Below are 20,165 nucleotides of genomic sequence, written 5' to 3' on the forward strand. Positions count from 1 at the left end.
TTATGCTGCAGCAACATGGGCAATGCCATATACCTTTATCACTCATTACAAAGTTGATTTGGCCTCCACGAACAGGGCCTTCTTTGGTTCCACAGTTCTGAAGAATATTCTGCCTTGAACCACCCAAGAAAGATGGTGCTAGCACTGCTAGGGTCACTGTCTCAACCTACTAAGGCGAGATAGGACAACATCACATAAAGAAGGTATGTACTCACCATAACATAACTTGTGTGTTGTCCATCTCACCTTCATTCTTGCATCCCGCCCTCCTTCCTCCAGCCTTTTTTCTCCTGGAAGGACCAAGTTGATATAGTTGGCTACTAATATTTTGACCTTCTTGATTTGCTCTATTAAGTATTAAGCTATACTTAATTTGGAATTCCTTTGTATAGCTGCAAACAAGATTTGGGGAGCTCTCCTAGTGCATGATGGGATAGGGGATAGCCACAAGCTAGTGAAAGACCTTCAACTGGTGTATAAGGCCAAGTCGGATCCGAGGATCAGATCCGAACCCAACCTGCTAAGAATGAAGGCGAGATGGACAACACGCATGGAACATTATGGTGAGTAAATAACTTCTTTTTACATTGTAGCGATAGGGAGCCATGTCATGGGGAAATAAGTACAGCATAGGTATGTGAAATGCTCAGTGCAACAGTAAATTAACTGAGTCCTCTTCATATGTTTGTAATTTTAAGTTCTTCCCTTCCTCTCTAGTTTTGCTTTCTGCTTTATGAATATTGGTCTTCTATGTAGTGTGATTGTGGAATGTTGAGTTTTGTGTTAACTTTACAGCCTTAGTTGACCCGTTTCATTACATAAAGGCTTGCTTATGAAAATGAAAATACGGTTGTTACCTTCTGACTTTGGCTGCTTTGATGAGGCATTTAGGGTAAAGTGTGCAACCAAGGCCTTTTATGATCACAATATTAGGACAGTATGGTATTTCTGAGCGACATCTGTATTTGCATACTTAAAGAAATATTTTAAGTCAGCATCATTATCTCTTTGCCTAATTGGTGCTAATAAAGCATTTGTTGCAGCATCTGAAAATTAATTACATTTTATTTTCCTTTTGTTTTGTTTTTTATAGTCAGCTTCATGATATGAGCAACCAGAATCAGAAGATTCTCCTTCAAATAAAGGACATGGAGAAGACTATGAGCAGCTGTATGCAAGACCATGAAGATTTCAAGTATGTAGAGCTGTAAAATTGTGTCAGGTTTTCAGGCAAAGTTTCTCAGTGATTGCTTACAAATTAAGTGGATTTTAAGTAAAATAACTTGAGATACAGAGCACATTTAGATGCTACTTTATGCGTAGTGTGCAAGTCTTTACATGCTAACTAATTTTTTAATGAGCTTGGTTGTAGATGCACAAGTGTCAGGTTTCCATTGACTGTATCCACCGACTACTTCTCTAATACACGAGTCAACAGTTAAGACCCCCCAGTGTCTGTGGATAATCTGTCTTACATTCCCAACATCCTGTGTAAAGAATAAAGAAAATTTTTGGGCAGAGGTATTCATATTAACAGTAGGTGTTAATTCCTGTCTAACTTGGTAAGTATTAATGCCCCTATCCGAAAAATATGGACAAGCCATATCAGACCTACTTTGTATGACTGCTTCAGTCCCTTCAAGAATCTCATCCAGTCTGTATGACCTAGACAACAATCTCTCTTTCATATCAATCAATTCCTTTTCATATCCTCCTTTAGTGGTGTTAAGCCTAGAGGCTCTGATGGCCTGTCCTTTAATAATGTTTTTAAAAACATATCTAGGATGCATACTCCCTCTGTATAACAAAGTATTTTTATGGCAAGCTTTTCTATGAACCCCAGTGTTTAGCTTGCCACTACTCAACCTCTCAATAGTAACATCCAGGAAAGTGATCCTTGACGTTGATTTGGTCATAGTAAACTTTAATTAGGATGGAAATGGATGATTCACATAGTTTTAAATTTATGGCTCTTCATGTTAATATACCTAGTATGAGAGGCGGAGATGTTAGAAACTATACAGAAAGAATTGAAATGAGATGGATCATCAAGCTTAGGGCACATATAAACCCAGGCTTGAATGACACAATATCAATTATACCCATTTTAAAGAATAGGAAACTAGTTGTGAGATATGTATTTTAAATTATTTATTTAATGTACTTTTTAGTTTTAATGCACTTTGATGTAGTATAGAAGATTCATTATATATATTCTTGACACACTAGTTTTACTTTTTATATATTAGTTTGTCTTTTTAAATGTTATTGCAGTGATGTCATCATCTATTTGCATACTTAATTGATGAATTTTATAAGGTATAGTGTTTCCTGTGATTCTTGTTAATGGTTTGAAAAAGCCCTTTGGCAAAAGTGCTTACCTGTCTTGTGTATGGAATAAAAGCCTTTTTGAATTTTTATGGACTTTCATGGATTTTAATTTTTGCTTCATGGAATGAACATCATTAATATGCAACGTTTTCCTGCATAGGTCTGCTCCCATACTTTGTTTTTACTTTCACAAGATTAACTATGGAGATTGGTTTGGGAGCGTTTACTTTTTGGTGGTTCCTGTTGATTATCGTTTTTCACAGTTAAAGTAGATTTGTTTGATGGGAAGAACACTTAACTCGCTATTCAGTTCTGTGTGTTTTGCTTTGGTGAATGGATTTTATTTATTGATTGTTTTATTTTGAGCTGTGTTTCTAAGTATCCTAAATCAGTATACATGTATGCTAAATATATACATATAAATAAGGAGTTATTCTTTAAATTTAAAAAGATAAAAGAGGAGATTGATAGTGGTGGTGTAGGGGTGCAATAATAGTTGCAGGATGGAATCAGTAATCTTGTATTTGAGGTATAGTAGCTGTTGTACGGATGTGCAAAGGTCAAGGAGATGGATTTTGGAAACTATTAGAGGAAGTCATGGGATATGTAGGAATGAGGATAGGGTAGTGGAGCATAGCACAGCCTTGCATAGCAAGGCTGTGCCAAGCAGGACCTCTTTGCACCTGAGACAGTCTAAGGAAAAACAATTAGTGAGTGGGCACAGGGAATAGCATAATCTCTGCAGGAGTTAATACTTAATATTATGACTAGATTTTTAAGAAGCTGTATTTTTCTAGGCAGCAAAGTATTCAGCCGCAGCATATACACATGTACAACTTAATATGTTAAGTCTCCAGGCTGCACCAGACAGCTATAAAGGTATAGAACTATTAATTGTGTAAAGAACAACATTTATAGTCCTCAAACCAGTAGAGGTATCAAAACACAGAAATTTTAGAAGTTTAATATCGAGGCCCATGAACTTGTTTTCCTACTAGGCAGTACTCTCAATTTATTGGAGTTAACAGTTCAACTCTGTTTACATTAAGCCTTTAAGCGCCTAATGTGCTTTCTGAAATAAATGAGTTGAACTTCTGCTCAGAATCAAACAGCTGCCGATTTGCTGCAATAGTATCCCTATATTCATTCAAGTACTGTAGCAGCGAGTGAATTGGAGAGGCACACTTCACATTAAAACTTCAGGTTCCTAATGTGCTTTCTGAAATGATGAGCAGAAAGGCAGCACAGACTCCATGTCTGAATGATTGCTTCCTTTAGGCCCTAATATAGCAATAGCTTTTGGTTAGGGATCACTTAAGACTGCCTTCAGAAATTAGGCTTCTCCCACAATCTCTGTAAACCAAGCCTGACCTCAGATACAATCAAAATTTCTGTGAGAGCATCGTGAACATGGTGGAAAGCAGAGTATGTCTGTCATTGTTTGGGTTATCTGCCTTGACAAGGATCCAAGCTGGAAGCTTTCAGAGCTTCTGCAGTGCTCAAGCACTCTTTCCTGTAATACCATGTGCTAAGATAGTCCCCAGATGTTTGCCGGTGTTACTTGTCAGATGTTGTTCTCTGGTTCAAGACTTTCAGGTAAGCAAAAAATATTACTTTTTTTCTTAGTTTGTTTCTTCCTACGTTCAGAATGTACTGCTAATCTGTCTTAGCAGGGTTTTTCTTCCTTTTTTGAATTTTTCAACAAAGTCATTGAAGAAAGCTCTCTCTCTCTAGGCCTACCCAAGCCTACTGAGAGTTTCATATGGACATTGAACATAATTATTCATTTTCTAATAATGGATAATGGTCCAGGCTTTAAAAAGTGCCTAAAGTGTGGGCACAAAATCTTGCCTAAGTACCCTTTCTCTCATGTGCCACTTGTCTTGATTCTATCCATTTGGATGAGTCTTGTGATATTTGTTCTTCTTTAGCTAGTGAGCCTTTCTTTACGGAAAATAAACTGATTTTATGAGACATTCTCCCTAGTTCTGACAGAGATTCAGCTGGGACATGTACTTCAGCTTTGATAAAGCTTGCTTTAAAGTCATATGGAGAGATAAAAAGATAAGGACAAAACTAGAGATAAAGAAAGAATAGAGACAGAGACAATGAAGAGACAGAAATGGAGAAAAAGTAAAGAGAAAACGACCCATCAGACTCTCTTTGTCTGCCTCCAGCTCCATTTATAGATCTGGTTATGCCAGGTTTCTGCTTATTGTCCCTCTGTTGGCATTGGCAGCTGTAGTGTCTTTGCCAGTGTTTTTTCTGATACATTCATCTCCAAAGCTTTTGGAGCAGAAAAAATCCAATGTGTGAGGGTTTTGGAGTCTTCTCAGACAGGTTTGGGTCTGTTTGTCCTCAGGGGTCTCTACATTCAGCACTTTGTAGCAGGTCTCTGCCTCTGATCCAGCCAGCTCTTTAATGCCAGGGATGTACTCTTCAGATACTTTTATTTCAGACTCTGATTTAGATCAAAGGGTGCTTTCCTCAGTGCTGTAGGGTCTGATGACTGCATTCAAGTGTTTGAGGACACTTGCCTGTCAGCATGGGACGAGGACATTTATGATACCTTGTTCCTCTCAGACCATCCAGTGTATTTGTAACCATCAGTGCCCTTTATCCTTCTCAGCCCAGTTCCAGTGGCTTCAGTTTAGCCCATCTCAAGAGGAGAAATAGTGTGCACTTGTCACTGAAAGCTCAGTTCAATGAAAACTCAATTCACTGAAACACATTTCATTGAACGTTATATATGGCCTATTCCCCACTGTAGTGCGACTCTAGCATTAGTGTATATAGTAAGGGGGGGGTAGCCCCTCCACATATTTTAATTATTTTGAACTATATACACGGATACTTGCAATTCCAATATATTACTCTTTTCCGAACATAATATATACTTAAAATATGTGGGGGGCTATGCCCCCACACCCCCTTACTATATATACTAACTTTAGGGTCGCACTGCAGTGGGGAAAAGGCCATATATAACTTTCAGTGAAATGTGTTTCAGTGAATAGTTTTTTCAGTAAATTGTGCTTTCAGTGATTTGTGTTCAGTCATTTGAGTTTCAGTGAAATGTCCTAGACCCATATATATATATATATATATATATATATATATATATATATATATATATATATATATGCCTCTTCACCTCCTTCCCATCTGAAAATCCCAGAAAGTGTAAGTGAAAAATGAGGCACTTGAATTCTCTCCAAGAATCTCTCAGTGAAGGGAAACGTTCCTGTAGCACTCTCCCAAGGACACCACTCTTAAAGGATCATAGGAGATTACTAGGCTATTGACCTGGAGGTCATTTTAAGCCTAACCATTTCATCCCAATGGAATGCCATAGAGGTGCTAGTCAATACCCATGATTGCATTTTGTGATGACTGCCCATGTCCAGGAGGTTTGTGGACTCTATCCCCAGTAAGAATTTGTGGTGCCCCATCCACTCGTCCAGGTTCCTCTTGAACAGCATCACAGGGATGCACCGTTTCACATGAATTAGTAGCCTTTTCCAAAGATGTGGCAGTCACTGGGAGATAAATCTTTCCCTCCGGCATGCCCTATTTATTTAAGTTGCAGGCAGTATTTAGGTCCCTGGAACGAGTAGCCATAGTACCATTTGATTTACGAATATGCAATAAGTTCATTAGGTCTGAGTCTTGGATTGCTCTGTAGACCAAGCATAAGTTTCCCCTAAGAAGTCTATACAATATGGAGTATAGTGACAAGGCTTTAGTCCGTCTCTGTAAGGCACATGCTGGATCTTTGTTAGAAACCTCTGAGGTCTCTCTAATTTCTGCAGGTGCTTAGTACGGTACATGCCAAAATGGGCATTATACTCAATTATGGGCTGCATAAGTGCTGAGTATAGGGAGGTTATAACTTCTTTTGCCTTTACTAATCAAGTGTGCTACGTAGAAAGCTTTCCTTACTACAGTAGACACATGTTGGTCAAAGTTAATGTCGCAGTCAGCTTGTGATCCTAGGTCCCTTACCACTTCATGGGTACTTGGGGTATTGTTGTTGTTGATAAGTGTGAGGGAACATTGTTTGTGCCAGAGGGAATGAAGCATTACTTTGCATTTCGTTTGAAACCATGACTAATACACCAGTCGTTGGTCTGCGTGAGACCCTCCTGGTGTATACTGACATTATTTGGGGATTCAATGATTGTGCCTAGTTTGCAGTTGTGTGCAAACTTTGTCAGCCACAACCCCTTAATTTTGACCTGAACTTGTGAGAAGTATATACCAAATAGTGGGGGCCCAGCACTGACCCCTTTGGCACCCCACTGGTAACAGGTCTGCTGGTTGATGTGGAGTCACCCACTTTGATATTATGTGTGGTTTGTGAGCCAGTTGGCAATTTATCTTACAATGAAGAGGTTTACATTCAGTTTGCTAAGTTTATCAGTAATGCCTGAATGTGGGATTGTGTGAGAAACCTTTGCCAGGTTGAGGTATGCTGTGTGCACAGACTTGCCCTCCTCAGTGGCCTTGGTCACATTTTTAAAGAAATCCACCAGATTTAACAGACAGGATCTGCCCTTCATGAAGCCGAATTAGGTAGGATCCAGGGTTTGGAAGTCAGCTATGTCTTTATGAGATCTGTAATTATGCGTTCTGTGGCCTTACACATGAGGCTGGTCAGGCTTATGGTTCTGTAATTCCCTGGGTCTGTTGCTAGGCCACCTTTGTGGAGGGGAATAACTGTTGCTGTCCTCCATTTCACAGGAAGAAACCCTGTGGTTAGGCTATGATTGAAAAGGGGTACTTAGTGGTGATGCTAGTTCATGTTTTAGCCTATTTAGAAGATAGCCTATGATGTCATGTGGTCCCATAGGGGATGGACAAGGCTTTAAACACCTACTCTTCAGATATGTGTGGGGTGGAGGTTTGCTGTAAGTTAGGAGAGGATAAGAGAATTAAATTTTCGCCATACCTATCCACTAAGAGTCTTGCTATCTCTGTGGGTCATTGTCTGCGATTCCACTGGCTGCTAGTTCTGCACATGCTTGGGTCCTACCATTTAGGTTACATACGTAGCTGTAAAAGGTCTCATGGATATCCTTGGCTGTACTTGCTAAGTTTCTCTCAAAGCAGCCCTTGGATTATTTGACAAGTTGTCTTATTTGCCTGTTGAGGCCAAGGAGGGTGCTTTTCCATTGTTGGGGCCTTGCCATTGTTTGCTTGGACAGCAACTTTTTGCATTTATTGTAAAGTTTGTTGATGCTGGATGTCCAATACTCCTATGCATATATGAATGTATACTCCATGTGTATCCAATGTCCCCATGTGTGTATGTTACTCGTATTTTACATTTGTGCCTTATGCTGGCATTGTTAAACTGCACTGATATCAATTTTATTACTTTATATTATTAATTCTGTACTTAAGTATCATCATACGGAGCTTTTCTCCCCAGCCTCTGCTGAAGAAGGACCTGTGTTCAGTCAGATTTTCCTACTAAATAAATGTAAAATAAATAAATAAATGTCCATCATGGCAGCTTATTTTTATTTGGGGCTCTGACTTTGATTCTTTCTGGTGCAGCCAAGTTTATACACTTGTGCAAGTGATTGTACAGGGTTTGATGTAAGCTTTGGCATAGTTACCACTTCCAGCTTGGGGTGGAATGATAGAATTATGAGGAAGAATGTCTGTGTCATCACAAATCTTGGTGGATGATGGAATTATTGAGACAAAGGAGGAATTAGCTCTATTTCTGTCTTGGAGCCAGTTATTGTCAATTCCGAGCATTGCTTTTTGTTCTCAACACAGCTCATTGTGTATTAACCAAATGCATGATGGTAGTAACAGCTTATCTCAGGCTGCAAGGGTTCTTTGTATTCCCATTCTGGATGACCAGCTTATCACTGTAAGCACAGAGGAATCCTTAGTTCTACCAAGAGAATCTTTACTCCACTTGTGCCAATCCTTGGGAATCTCTATAAACTATGAAAGTTGAGTTTGCAACCCACTTTGTCCTTGGAATTTAGATTTGTTATTTCAAACAGTAAAGCTGTTGCAGTCAAGGCTGACTTCTCTTCACTTTACAAACACAGGAGGTTCTCAGTGCATACAGTCCACCATTGTCTCTAATTGTCCAGTTATTGGCCTCTGTGGTGGCTTCCGTAGCTCTGGTTCTTGAAGATTTTTTCATAAGGCTCCTTCAGTGAATACGCTCAGTCCAGTCATTGCAATTGACCCACTCTATTCATCATTTGATCAAGTTGTCTTCTCAGTCTAGTCATCACAAATCTTGGTAGATGAATTCCCCCTTGGTTTGCCAGGTACATCCATTTGTGCTGCCACTTCGCATGGCCACAGTTACCACAAACACTTCCCCTTTGGGATGGGTGGGCATTTTGAAGAGAGGACATTTCAAGGAACATGGACCAGTCCAAAGGCCCACCTTCACATCAGTGTTCTGGAGATGAGGGTGGTCCTCCTAAGTGTTGCAGGCACTTAGACATTCTTCCCCAGGGAGTGATTTCCATCCAGTCGAACAACATCTCTGATACACAGTACACGAAAGGGAACCCCTTCTTACCCACTATGTTATATGCCTGTAGAGTAAGGCAGTGGGCAATATCTTCACAATGCATATACCAAGTTGAACCATTTTTCTAGAGGACAGGTTGAGTTGATGCATTCTTCCTCGTGTGGTCCATCAACAAGACAGTGGCAGCAGAGATATTCAACAACTTTGCATTTCCAACTAATTTGAAAAATATTTTTCTGCATTGGTTGTGGTTCATTTCTACTTCATGGCCAGCGACTCGTTATTGGGGTTACCTAGGATTTTCCTAGATACTCCCTTGGAGGTTATACAGAAACCTATGGACAATTTATTGGGAGCTGCTAATGGAGCGAATGGCTCAAGTTCTACTTTTGTATTACCAAATAGAATTGATGGCAGTAATTCAGGTGAACCTGGTAATGCAATTCTTAATAAATGGGAACAAGAAAGAAAACTTTGGCAACAAAATCCGTTTTCAAAAATTGGGAAGAAAACGGAAACTACGGTCAATCCGGAGGTTCGTGATATGTTTTCTAAAGTTGAAAGACTGTTATTCAAAGAGACTGCAGTATTTCTGAATTCGCAAAGTATGCAGAGATATGAGGAGCTTGAAATTACTCCTCGCGGACTCAGAGCTGTTAAAAATCCCTCCACTCCGTTTGATCTTACAGTTGTGGAGGAACGGCAGTTTCAAGAGAGATGGTTGCGGCTGCACATAGATGCAGTCTAGAATGGGTACGTATTTTAGTTGAAAGAGACTTGTTCAAAAAACAGAAATTGAGGGATGAGATTAAAAATTTATGTAGAGATATTACCAACAAAATATCTCATGAAGAACTGCAACAATTTTTGATTAAAACTAATGAACAATTAGTGGGGTATGAACAAGACTTGATTGACAGAAAAAGAACTAAATTGATTCGTGATCCACGTGATTACGATAGTAAACGTGCTTTCCTAGTGGCAACCAATCCTAAAGCTAAAAAAGTCACATGTGCAGTTTGAATGACAGAAGCAGTATGCGAACAAGGAGACTAGAGTATTTACATCAGGCGAAAGTGGTACATCTGTGGGGGCGATAGTAACGGGGTTGGCGTCAGTGTGTCTGACTATGGCGTCACCAATGACTAGTGTGTCTGGCATTGTGTTTGGCCTTAAGGGCTGTGACTGTTTGACACTCTGACTGTGAGGTATATGTGTTGCAGGTGTTGTGTTCTGAGGTGGTGGTTGTTTGGGTGTCTGCTTTGGTGGCCTCTGCTGTTTTGGTAGATTTTGATCAGAGCCGCCGAGTATGTCTTTGTGTGTTTATGTGTATGATTTGAGGTTGTAATGGTGCTATGTGAGACTGGGTCTATAGTGTGTGGTAACCTTCTCCTCCTGACTGGTCTTGCCAGTCCTATGTTGAGAGAGCTCAGCCTCCAGTTTGGCCGTGATAGTTGCATCTCTCGCATGTATTTGTGTTTTGTGGGAGGAGGAGAGGGTTGCTCAGTGTACATGAGGCAATTGTAACATTGCCTCAATATTCTGGGTTCACCAGCTGAGCAGGTGAGGATACTAGCAACTGATCCCTCAACATGCTAGAAGGAATAGACAAAAAACTTTAAAAAAGATTCTGGGGGACGTGGGTGACCGAGAAATGGGGGGTTGCCTTTTTGGGGTACTATCTATGACAAGAGTGCCGTATCAAGGTAATAAGTACTGTAGGAGCAAGTGCTACGTTTAACAGATAGAGAATAGTCTACTTGGAGTCAAGTAGAGATGATCTTTTTAATTATAGGATACGCTGATTAGATCAGTAGTATAGTTCGAGGAAGGTAGTTTTAAGGGAAAATTTGAAGAGTGGACTTTAGGTAGCCCGAATAGTTTAAACCTGCTTAACCGGCGCTGCCCTAGTGTGCAACAGTGGCAACTTCGCGCTAAATCGCGCTAAATCGCGCTAATGCACGCTAAAGCGTGCTTTATAGAAGGGGGCTGGAAAAGACAGGAAATGAAACAAAATGGCCAATAAACTACAAGTTACTGCCTTAAACCACTCCTCTGAGGACAAATGAAGGAGTTATGGAAATGACCCTAGTGGCCAATAAAACTACAGTTTCAAGTCAGTAACCACCTCTCACGGGGGCAGGAAGCTGCTCAATGTTAGTCACTGCCACTGATGAACACAGAGACCCTCCTTCAGCCCAAGCAAAAATGGCCTCACAGAAACTTTCAAACAGTTCAGGAACAGCAAGCCTGTAACTGAACTTTTTAACTCTCAGAAAAGTGGGAAAAAGCAAGATTTTTTTTTGTTTTGTTTTTACAGAGATAGCAGAGGTTCACAAGTAATATCAAGTTATAACAGTGCAGTAAATGACCCACACAAGAGTGCTAGGTCAAGGACAGAAAATATGCAAGTTTTAAGAACCAAACTATTTAAAATTAAGTGCAAACAGGAAATTCAGCAAACAGCTTTTGGTTGTGCTCTAAATACAGCTACTAATACAGAAATCAAGTTTAACAAGCCAGAAAATGCTCAAGCTAGGCAGCTATGCAGAAAAACTTAGCAAATAAACAGAGAAAAAATACTTAAAATCCCCAAGTGGCTCCCTTCTTCTCTCAGCGTTTTTTCCTCTTGGAGGGTGCTTCACCAACAGCCAACAAGCCTGAAAAGACGCTCAAACCACGAGGCAACTAGGTTTTAATAGAGGAAGATGAAGGAGTTATGGAAATGACCCCTAGTGGCCAATAAAACTACAGTTTCAAGTCAGTAACCACCTCTCCGGGGGACAGGGAAGCTGCTCAATGTTAGTCACTGCCACTGATGAACACAGAGACCCTCCTTCAGCCCAAGCAAAAATGGCCTCACAGAAACTTTCAAACAGTTCAGGAACAGCAAGCCTGTAACTGAACTTTTTAACTCTCAGAAAAGTGGGAAAAAGCAAGATTTTTTTTTGTTTTGTTTTTACAGAGATAGCAGAGGTTCACAAGTAATATCAAGTTATAACAGTGCAGTAAATGACCCCACACAAGAGTGCTAGGTCAAGGACAGAAAATATGCAAGTTTTAAGAAAAAAACCATTTAAAATTAAGTGCAAACAGGAAATTCAGCAAACAGCTTTTGGTTGTGCTCTAAATACAGCTACTAATACAGAAATCAAGTTTAACAAGCCAGAAAATGCTCAAGCTTGGCAGCTATGCAGAAAAACTTAGCAAATAAACAGAGAAAAAATACTTAAAATCTCAAAAGTGGCTCCCTTCTTCTCTCAGCATTTTTTCCCCTTGGAGGGTGCTTCACCAACAGCCAACAAGCCTGAAAAGACCAAAAAAAGCTTCTCTTGTACCAAGATTATATCACCCCAGAAGCCTTATCCATTAGGCCACTGGGGCTTGATATATATATATATATATATATATATATATATATATATATATATATATATATATATATACCTCTTCACCTCCTTCCCATCTGAAAATCCCAGAAAGTGTAAGTGAAAAATGAGGCACTTGAATTCTCTCCAAGAATCTCTCAGTGAAGGGAAACGTTCCTGTAGCACTCTCCCAAGGACACCACTCTTAAAGGATTATAGGAGATTACTAGGCTATTGACCTGGAGGTCATTTTAAGCCTAACCATTTCATCCCAATGGAATGCCATAGAGGTGCTAGTCAATACCCATGATTGCATTTTGTGATGACTGCCCATGTCCAGGAGGTTTGTGGACTCTATCCCCAGTAAGAAATTGTGGTGCCCCATCCACTCGTCCAGGTTCCTCTTGAACAGCATCACAGGGATGCACTGTTTCACATGAATTAGTAGCCTTTTCCAAAGATGTGGCAGTCACTGGGAGATAAATCTTTCCCTCCGGCATGCCCTATTTATTTAAGTTGCAGGCAGTATTTAGGTCCCTGGAACGAGTAGCCATAGTACCATTTGATTTACGAATATGCAATAAGTTCATTAGGTCTGAGTCTTGGATTGCTCTGTAGACCAAGCATAAGTTTCCCCTAAGAAGTCTATACAATATGGAGTATAGTGACAAGGCTTTAGTCCGTCTCTGTAAGGCACATGCTGGATCTTTGTTAGAAACCTCTGAGGTCTCTCTAATTTCTGCAGGTGCTTAGTACGGTACATGCCAAAATGGGCATTATACTCAATTATGGGCTGCATAAGTGCTGAGTATAGGGAGGTTATAACTTCTTTTGCCTTTACTAATCAAGTGTGCTACGTAGAAAGCTTTCCTTACTACAGTAGACACATGTTGGTCAAAGTTAATGTCGCAGTCAGCTTGTGATCCTAGGTCCCTTACCACTTCATGGGTACTTGGGGTATTGTTGTTGTTGATAAGTGTGAGGGGACATTGTTTGTGCCAGAGGGAATGAAGCATTACTTTGCATTTCGTTTGAGACCATGACTAATACACCAGTCGTTGGTCTGTGTGAGACCCTCCTGGTGTATACTGACATTATTTGGGGATTCAATGATTGTGCCTAGTTTGCAGTTGTGTGCAAACTTTGTCAGCCACAGCCCCTTAATTTTGACCTGAACTTGTGAGAAGTATATACCAAATAGTGGGGGCCCAGCACTGACCCCTTTGGCACCCCACTGGTAACAGGTCTGCTGGTTGATGTGGAGTCACCCACTTTGATATTATGTGTGGTTTGTGAGCCAGTTGGCAATTTATCTTACAATGAAGAGGTTTACATTCAGTTTGCTAAGTTTATCAGTAATGCCTGAATGTGGGATTGTGTGAGAAACCTTTGCCAGGTTGAGGTATGCTGTGTGCACAGACTTGCCCTCCTCAGTGGCCTTGGTCACATTTTTAAAGAAATCCATCAGATTTAACAGACAGGATCTGCCCTTCATGAAGCCGAATTAGGTAGGATCCAGGGTTTGGAAGTCAGCTATGTCTTTATGAGATCTGTAATTATGCGTTCTGTGGCCTTACACATGAGGCTGGTCAGGCTTATGGTTCTGTAATTCCCTGTGTCTGTTGCTAGGCCACCTTTGTGGAGGGGAATAACTGTTGCTGTCCTCCATTTCACAGGAAGAAACCCTGTGGTTAGGCTATGATTGAAAAGGGGTACTTAGTGGTGATGCTAGTTCATGTTTTAGCCTATTTAGAAGATAGCCTATGATGTCATGTGGTCCCATAGGGGATGGACAAGGCTTTAAACACCTACTCTTCAGATATGTGTGGGGGGAGGTTTGCTGTAAGTTAGGAGAGGATAAGAGAATTAAATTTTCGCCATACCTATCCACTAAGAGTCTTGCTATCTCTGTGGGTCATTGTCTGCGATTCCACTGGCTGCTAGTTCTGCACATGCTTGGGTCCTACCATTTAGGTTACATACGTAGCTGTAAAAGGTCTCATGGATATCCTTGGCTGTACTTGCTAAGTTTCTCTCAAAGCAGCCCTTGGATTATTTGACAAGTTGTCTTATTTGCCTGTTGAGGCCAAGGAGGGTGCTTTTCCATTGTTGGGGCCTTGCCATTGTTTGCTTGGACAGCAACTTTTTGCATTTATTGTAAAGTTTGTTGATGCTGGATGTCCAATACTCCTATGCATATATGAATGTATACTCCATGTGTATCCAATGTCCCCATATGTGTATGTTACTCGTATTTTACATTTGTGCCTTATGCTGGCATTGTTAAACTGCACTGATATCAATTTTATTACTTTATATTATTAATTTTGTACTTAAGTATCATCATACGGAGCTTTTCTCCCCAGCCTCTGCTGAAGAAGGACCTGTGTTCAGTCAGATTTTCCTACTAAATAAATGTAAAATAAATAAATAAATGTCCATCATGGCAGCTTATTTTTATTTGGGGCTCTGACTTTGATTCTTTCTGGTGCAGCCAAGTTTATACACTTGTGCAAGTGATTGTACAGGGTTTGATGTAAGCTTTGGCATAGTTACCACTTCCAGCTTGGGGTGGAATGATAGAATTATGAGGAAGAATGTCTGTGTCATCACAAATCTTGGTGGATGATGGAATTATTGAGACAAAGGAGGAATTAGCTCTATTTCTGTCTTGGAGCCAGTTATTGTCAATTCGAGCATTGCTTTTTGTTCTCAACACAGCTCATTGTGTATTAACCAAATGCATGATGGTAGTAACAGCTTATCTCAGGCTGCAAGGGTTCTTTGTATTCCCATTCTGGATGACCAGCTTATCACTGTAAGCACAGAGGAATCCTTAGTTCTACCAAGAGACTCTTTACTCCACTTGTGCCAATCCTTGGGAATCTCTATAAACTATGAAAGTTGAGTTTGCAACCCACTTTGTCCTTGGAATTTAGATTTGTTATTTCAAACAGTAAAGCTGTTGCAGTCAAGGCTGACTTCTCTTCACTTTACAAACACAGGAGGTTCTCAGTGCATACAGTCCACCATTGTCTCTAATTGTCCAGTTATTGGCCTCTGTGGTGGCTTCTGTAGCTCTGGTTCTTGAAGATTTTTTCATAAGGCTCCTTCAGTGAATACGCTCAGTCCAGTCATTGCAATTGACCCACTCTATTCATCATTTGATCAAGTTGTCTTCTCAGTCTAGTCATCACAAATCTTGGTAGATGAATTCCCCCTTGGTTTGCCAGGTACATCCATTTGTGCTGCCACTGCATGGCCACAGTTACCACAAACACTTCCCCTTTGGGATGGGTGGGCATTTTGAAGAGAGGACATTTCAAGGAACATGGACCAGTCCAAAGGCCCACCTTCACATCAGTGTTCTGGAGATGAGGGTGGTCCTCCTAAGTGTTGCAGGCACTTAGACATTCTTCCCCAGGGAGTGATTTCCATCCAGTCGAACAACATCTCTGATACACAGTACACGAAAGGGAACCCCTTCTTACCCACTATGTTATATGCCTGTAGAGTAAGGCAGTGGGCAATATCTTCACAATGCATATACCAAGTTGAACCATTTTTCTAGAGGACAGGTTGAGTTGATGCATTCTTCCTCGTGTGGTCCATCAACAAGACAGTGGCAGCAGAGATATTCAACAACTTTGCATTTCCAACTAATTTGAAAAATATTTATCTGCATTGGTTGTGGTTCATTTCTACTTCATGGCCAGCGACTCGTTATTGGGGTTACCTAGGATTTTCCTAGATACTCCCTTGGAGGTTATACAGAAACCTATGGACAATTTATTGGGAGCTGCTAATGGAGCGAATGGCTCAAGTTCTACTTTTGTATTACCAAATAGAATTGATGGCAGTAATTCAGGTGAACCTGGTAATGCAATTCTTAATAAATGGGAACAAGAAAGAAAACTTTGGCAACAAAATCCGTTTTCAAAAATTGGGAAGAAAACGGAAACTACGGTCAATCCGAAGGTTCGTGATATGTTTTCTAAAGTTGAAAGACTGTTATTCAAAGAGACTGCAGTATTTCTGAATTCGCAAAGTATGCAGAGATATGAGGAGCTTGAAATTACTCCTCGCGGACTCAGAGCTGTTAAAAATCCCTCCACTCCATTTGATCTTACAGTTGTGGAGGAACGGCAGTTTCAAGAGAGATGGTTGCGGCTGCACATAGATGCAGTCTAGAATGGGTACGTATTTTAGTTGAAAGAGACTTGTTCAAAAAACAAAAATTGAGGGATGAGATTAAAAATTTATGTAGAGATATTACCAACAAAATATCTCATGAAGAACTGCAACAATTTTTGATTAAAACTAATGAACAATTAGTGGGGTATGAACAAGACTTGATTGACAGAAAAAGAACTAAATTGATTCGTGATCCACGTGATTACGATAGTAAACGTGCTTTCCTAGTGGCAACCAATCCTAAAGCTAAAAAAGTCACATGTGCAGTTTGAACGACAGAAGCAGTACGCGAACAAGGAGAATAGAGTATTTACATCAGGCGAAAGTGGTACATCTGTGACGGAAGGGGAAACGGATGCCGAAGACTTTCCAGGACTACCACCAGTTGGTAATGGTAGTTATTTGAATAACTTTCGTGGAGCTCCAAGAGGTCGTAAACGGAGTTGGAATGGTACAGGACAGGGGTATTATACAGAATATAAAACATATCAACGGACAAATAAACGGGGGAAATGGGATTAATTTTCTTGATGCTAGTTCTTCTAGCTGTAAGTATTTAGTTAATTTATCAGGATATGAGTTAGATTGTGACATTGCCGTTTTGGAAAGGGGTCTAAAATATGTACCTACTGTTTTGCCCAGGCTACATGAATTAAAAGGTGATGTGTTTCGTTTTACTCGCAAGTTAAATTTGATAGATTATTTCAATAGTGATGGTAGTATAAATGTTACATGTGATGATGTGAACAATGATTCTTTTAGTTCTATGGATAGTTTTTATTCCTGCCATTCTACTGAAGACTTTAATGCCTATTGTAAATTAAATACGGAGAATATTAAGGTCAAAAGTGATTTCATGCCTTTCTGTAGGAATGATAGTATTAAACACTTTAATATTTCCCTGAGTTATAATGTAGAAAAGGAATTTTTTACATTTTTGAAAAATAAAAAGAATGTTAGATATAGTTTAGACAAAGAAGAATGGCAATGTTTAAATAAATTAAATCATAATGATAAATTGGTATTTAAGCCCGCTGACAAAGGGGGGAAGTTGGTTGTGCTAAATTATATTCAGTATGTATCTATGTGTTGTGCACATTTAAATAATGATCAAATATATAAAAAAATGGATATGGCTGATTATTTAAAAGCTCAAACAGATTATAATGACTTAATAAATAAGGGGCATAGATTGTATTATTTTTCAGTGAAGGATGTGCAAGAAAAATTTGTTATAAAAAATCCTAGAATGCCATGTTTTTATTGCCTTCCTAAAATTCACAAAAATTTAATGGATCCACCTGGACGACCTATTGTGTCAGCCAGTGGTAGTTTTCTACATAATATATCTTGTTTTTTACATGAATTATTGTTATCTACAGTTAAGAAATTACCATCCTATATAAAAGATGTATTTGAATTTTTGGATAAAATTGATAATATAGGATGGGAAAAAGATATGTATTTTGTAGTATTAGATGTTCTCAGCTTATATACCATTATTAATCATCTAGATGGTATAAGGGCTGTTAAATATTTTTTAGGTGAAAATCCAGTTACTGAATATGTTCTTGAATTAATTATGATGCGTTTACAAAATAATATATTTGAATTTGATGTGAGTCTTTACAAATAAACTCAAGGAACAGCAATGGTGGCACCATTTGCCCCTAGTTATGCTAATATATTTATGGGTCATTTTGAAAATTTGTATATTTATACTAATCAATTTTTTCAAAAATTTGTTGTGAGATATTTTCGATATATTGATGATCTCATTTTTATCTGCAGGGGTGGTGTAGATTTAGTAGATCAATTTATAAATGAAATACAGAAAAATAATGTAGGGGTAAAATTTGATCGTTTACAAAAGGGAAGTAAGGTACATTATTTGGATGTATTGTTACAAGGTGAAGATGATTCCCATATCATTACTCATTTATATAGGAAATTTTCAGATGCTAATGGTATTTTATATGGTGATAGTTACCGTCCCCCACATACTATCAAATCCATACCTTATACAGAATTTATTAGAGTTAAAAGATTATGCAACAACTTAGATGGTAGGAAAAGGGAGTTATATGACAGTTTTAATAGGTTTCAAGAGAGGGGATATTCTGAGGTAGAATTGCATGATAGCTTAAATAGAGTATTATGTAACAAAAAAAATTGTGTATAATTATAGAAGTAATATAAATAGAAATAAATATGAGAACCACGAAGATATATATTTTACTACTACGCACTCAGTATTATCTAAAGATATTTTAGAAGCAGTTAAACATAGTTGGAAAATAGTTAGGAGAGAAGTTGATTGTTTAGAACATAAAAGGTTGTGTTTCTCCTTTAAAAGAGGTAGGAATATAAAAGATTTTATAGTTCGTAGTAGGTTTAAAAACAATTGATATAAGAAGTACAGTGGCATGTGGGAGATGTAGTATTTGTAAATATATTAGTGGGAACTTTACCAAAATTAATGGTATTGATTTTCAAACTAATGGATATTTTAATTGTAAAACTGAAAAAGTTATATATGGACTTAAATGCCCCTGCAATAAATTTTACATTGGAGAAACTAAAAGACAATTCTCATGTAGGATAAAAGAACATATCAGGGACATTAAACGTAATAAACAGACTAGTCCTGTAGCTATACATTTTAACAAGTATCATAAGGGGAGCCCAGATGGGCTAATAGTAACAATTTTAGATAGTATTGTGAATAGTAAGTTTATGAATGAAGAACAGATTAAATATATTTTAAGAAAAAAGGAAGCATTCTTGATTTTAAAATTTAATACAATGAACCCTAAGGGACTCAATCAAGAATGTGTATGGAAAAGTTTTCTGTGAATGCTATACCTTTAAGGTTTTATTGTTTAATGCTGTATTTAATTGTTTAATTGATTAATATGAGCATTGTTAAATATATAAATACACTTGATGTATATAGGTAGATATACTCTGTTAAAGGCAAGTGGCCGAGGCGCTAGAGAAGTTTCATGCAATTTGGATTTCATTAAATCTTCTTTTTTTATATTCCGTGTTGCTGGTCTGCAGTTTGTGGTACTTTAATTTGAAATGCAGCAGCTTTTTTGTTATAATTTCCTCAGCAAATGCAGTCACCGAGGAGCACTGAGTGCTAAGTGATTCTCAGTGTACCTTTCTGGTCCTGCAAATAAGGAAATGCACCTTTCTGGCCCCAACATGTTTGGCTGCCGTGCCTGTGGCCTCATGTTCTTCAACCATCATGGGTCTTGGATCACAATGTGGTTCTCCAGTCTCATCTATCTAGCAAGCCACATTTGGACATCAGATCCCTCAGACTTAACAGTTTTGGTTTCACCAATTTCAGTGATAGCCAGTAATCATCCTTAGGCAAATTTTATCTGTTTGCAGAAACCTTTTACTTGGGGAAAATCTACAAGAGTAAATGAAAAAATATTCTAATTGGGTTTCTGACGAGGCATTTGACCATTGTTCTGCTCCATTTCCAACTATTCTGGATTTTTTGTCAGGCCAGGTTTTTTAAACATTTTTATTAACATTGTATATTTTATATAGTGACATTTCTTTCATGGGTTGTACAAAAATGATTGTGGTCTTTATTATTCAGTTTAACATTACACAGAGTGCTCAAGTTCTGCATTCCCTGAAAATGTCACTCCTCCTGAACATTATTCTGTATGTTTCATTTCCATAGATTCCATTTATTTCTTTGTAATATGCTCCTTCCCTTTTCTAAGGATCCGTCT

At 38.7% G+C, this 20,165-nt stretch overlaps 1 protein-coding gene across 1 annotated transcript in view; it reads left to right on the forward strand.

Annotated features, from left to right (window-relative positions):
• The first annotated feature begins 1,091 nt into the window (after nt 1-1,091).
• The window catches only part of KNL1 (kinetochore scaffold 1), a 289,758-nt gene continuing 270,684 nt past the window's right edge, over nt 1,092-20,165 (forward strand). The window contains exon 1 of the mRNA XM_044073731.1: nt 1,092-1,195. Within this exon, the coding sequence (XP_043929666.1) occupies nt 1,107-1,195 (89 nt within the window). The 5' untranslated portion in view covers nt 1,092-1,106. The remainder of the gene's footprint in view (nt 1,196-20,165) is intronic.

The sequence above is a fragment of the Protopterus annectens genome, chromosome 6.part0, assembly GCF_019279795.1.
Source record: "Protopterus annectens isolate FY-2018-M chromosome 6.part0, PAN1.0, whole genome shotgun sequence".
In the NCBI taxonomy this organism is placed as follows: Eukaryota; Metazoa; Chordata; order Ceratodontiformes; family Protopteridae; genus Protopterus; species Protopterus annectens.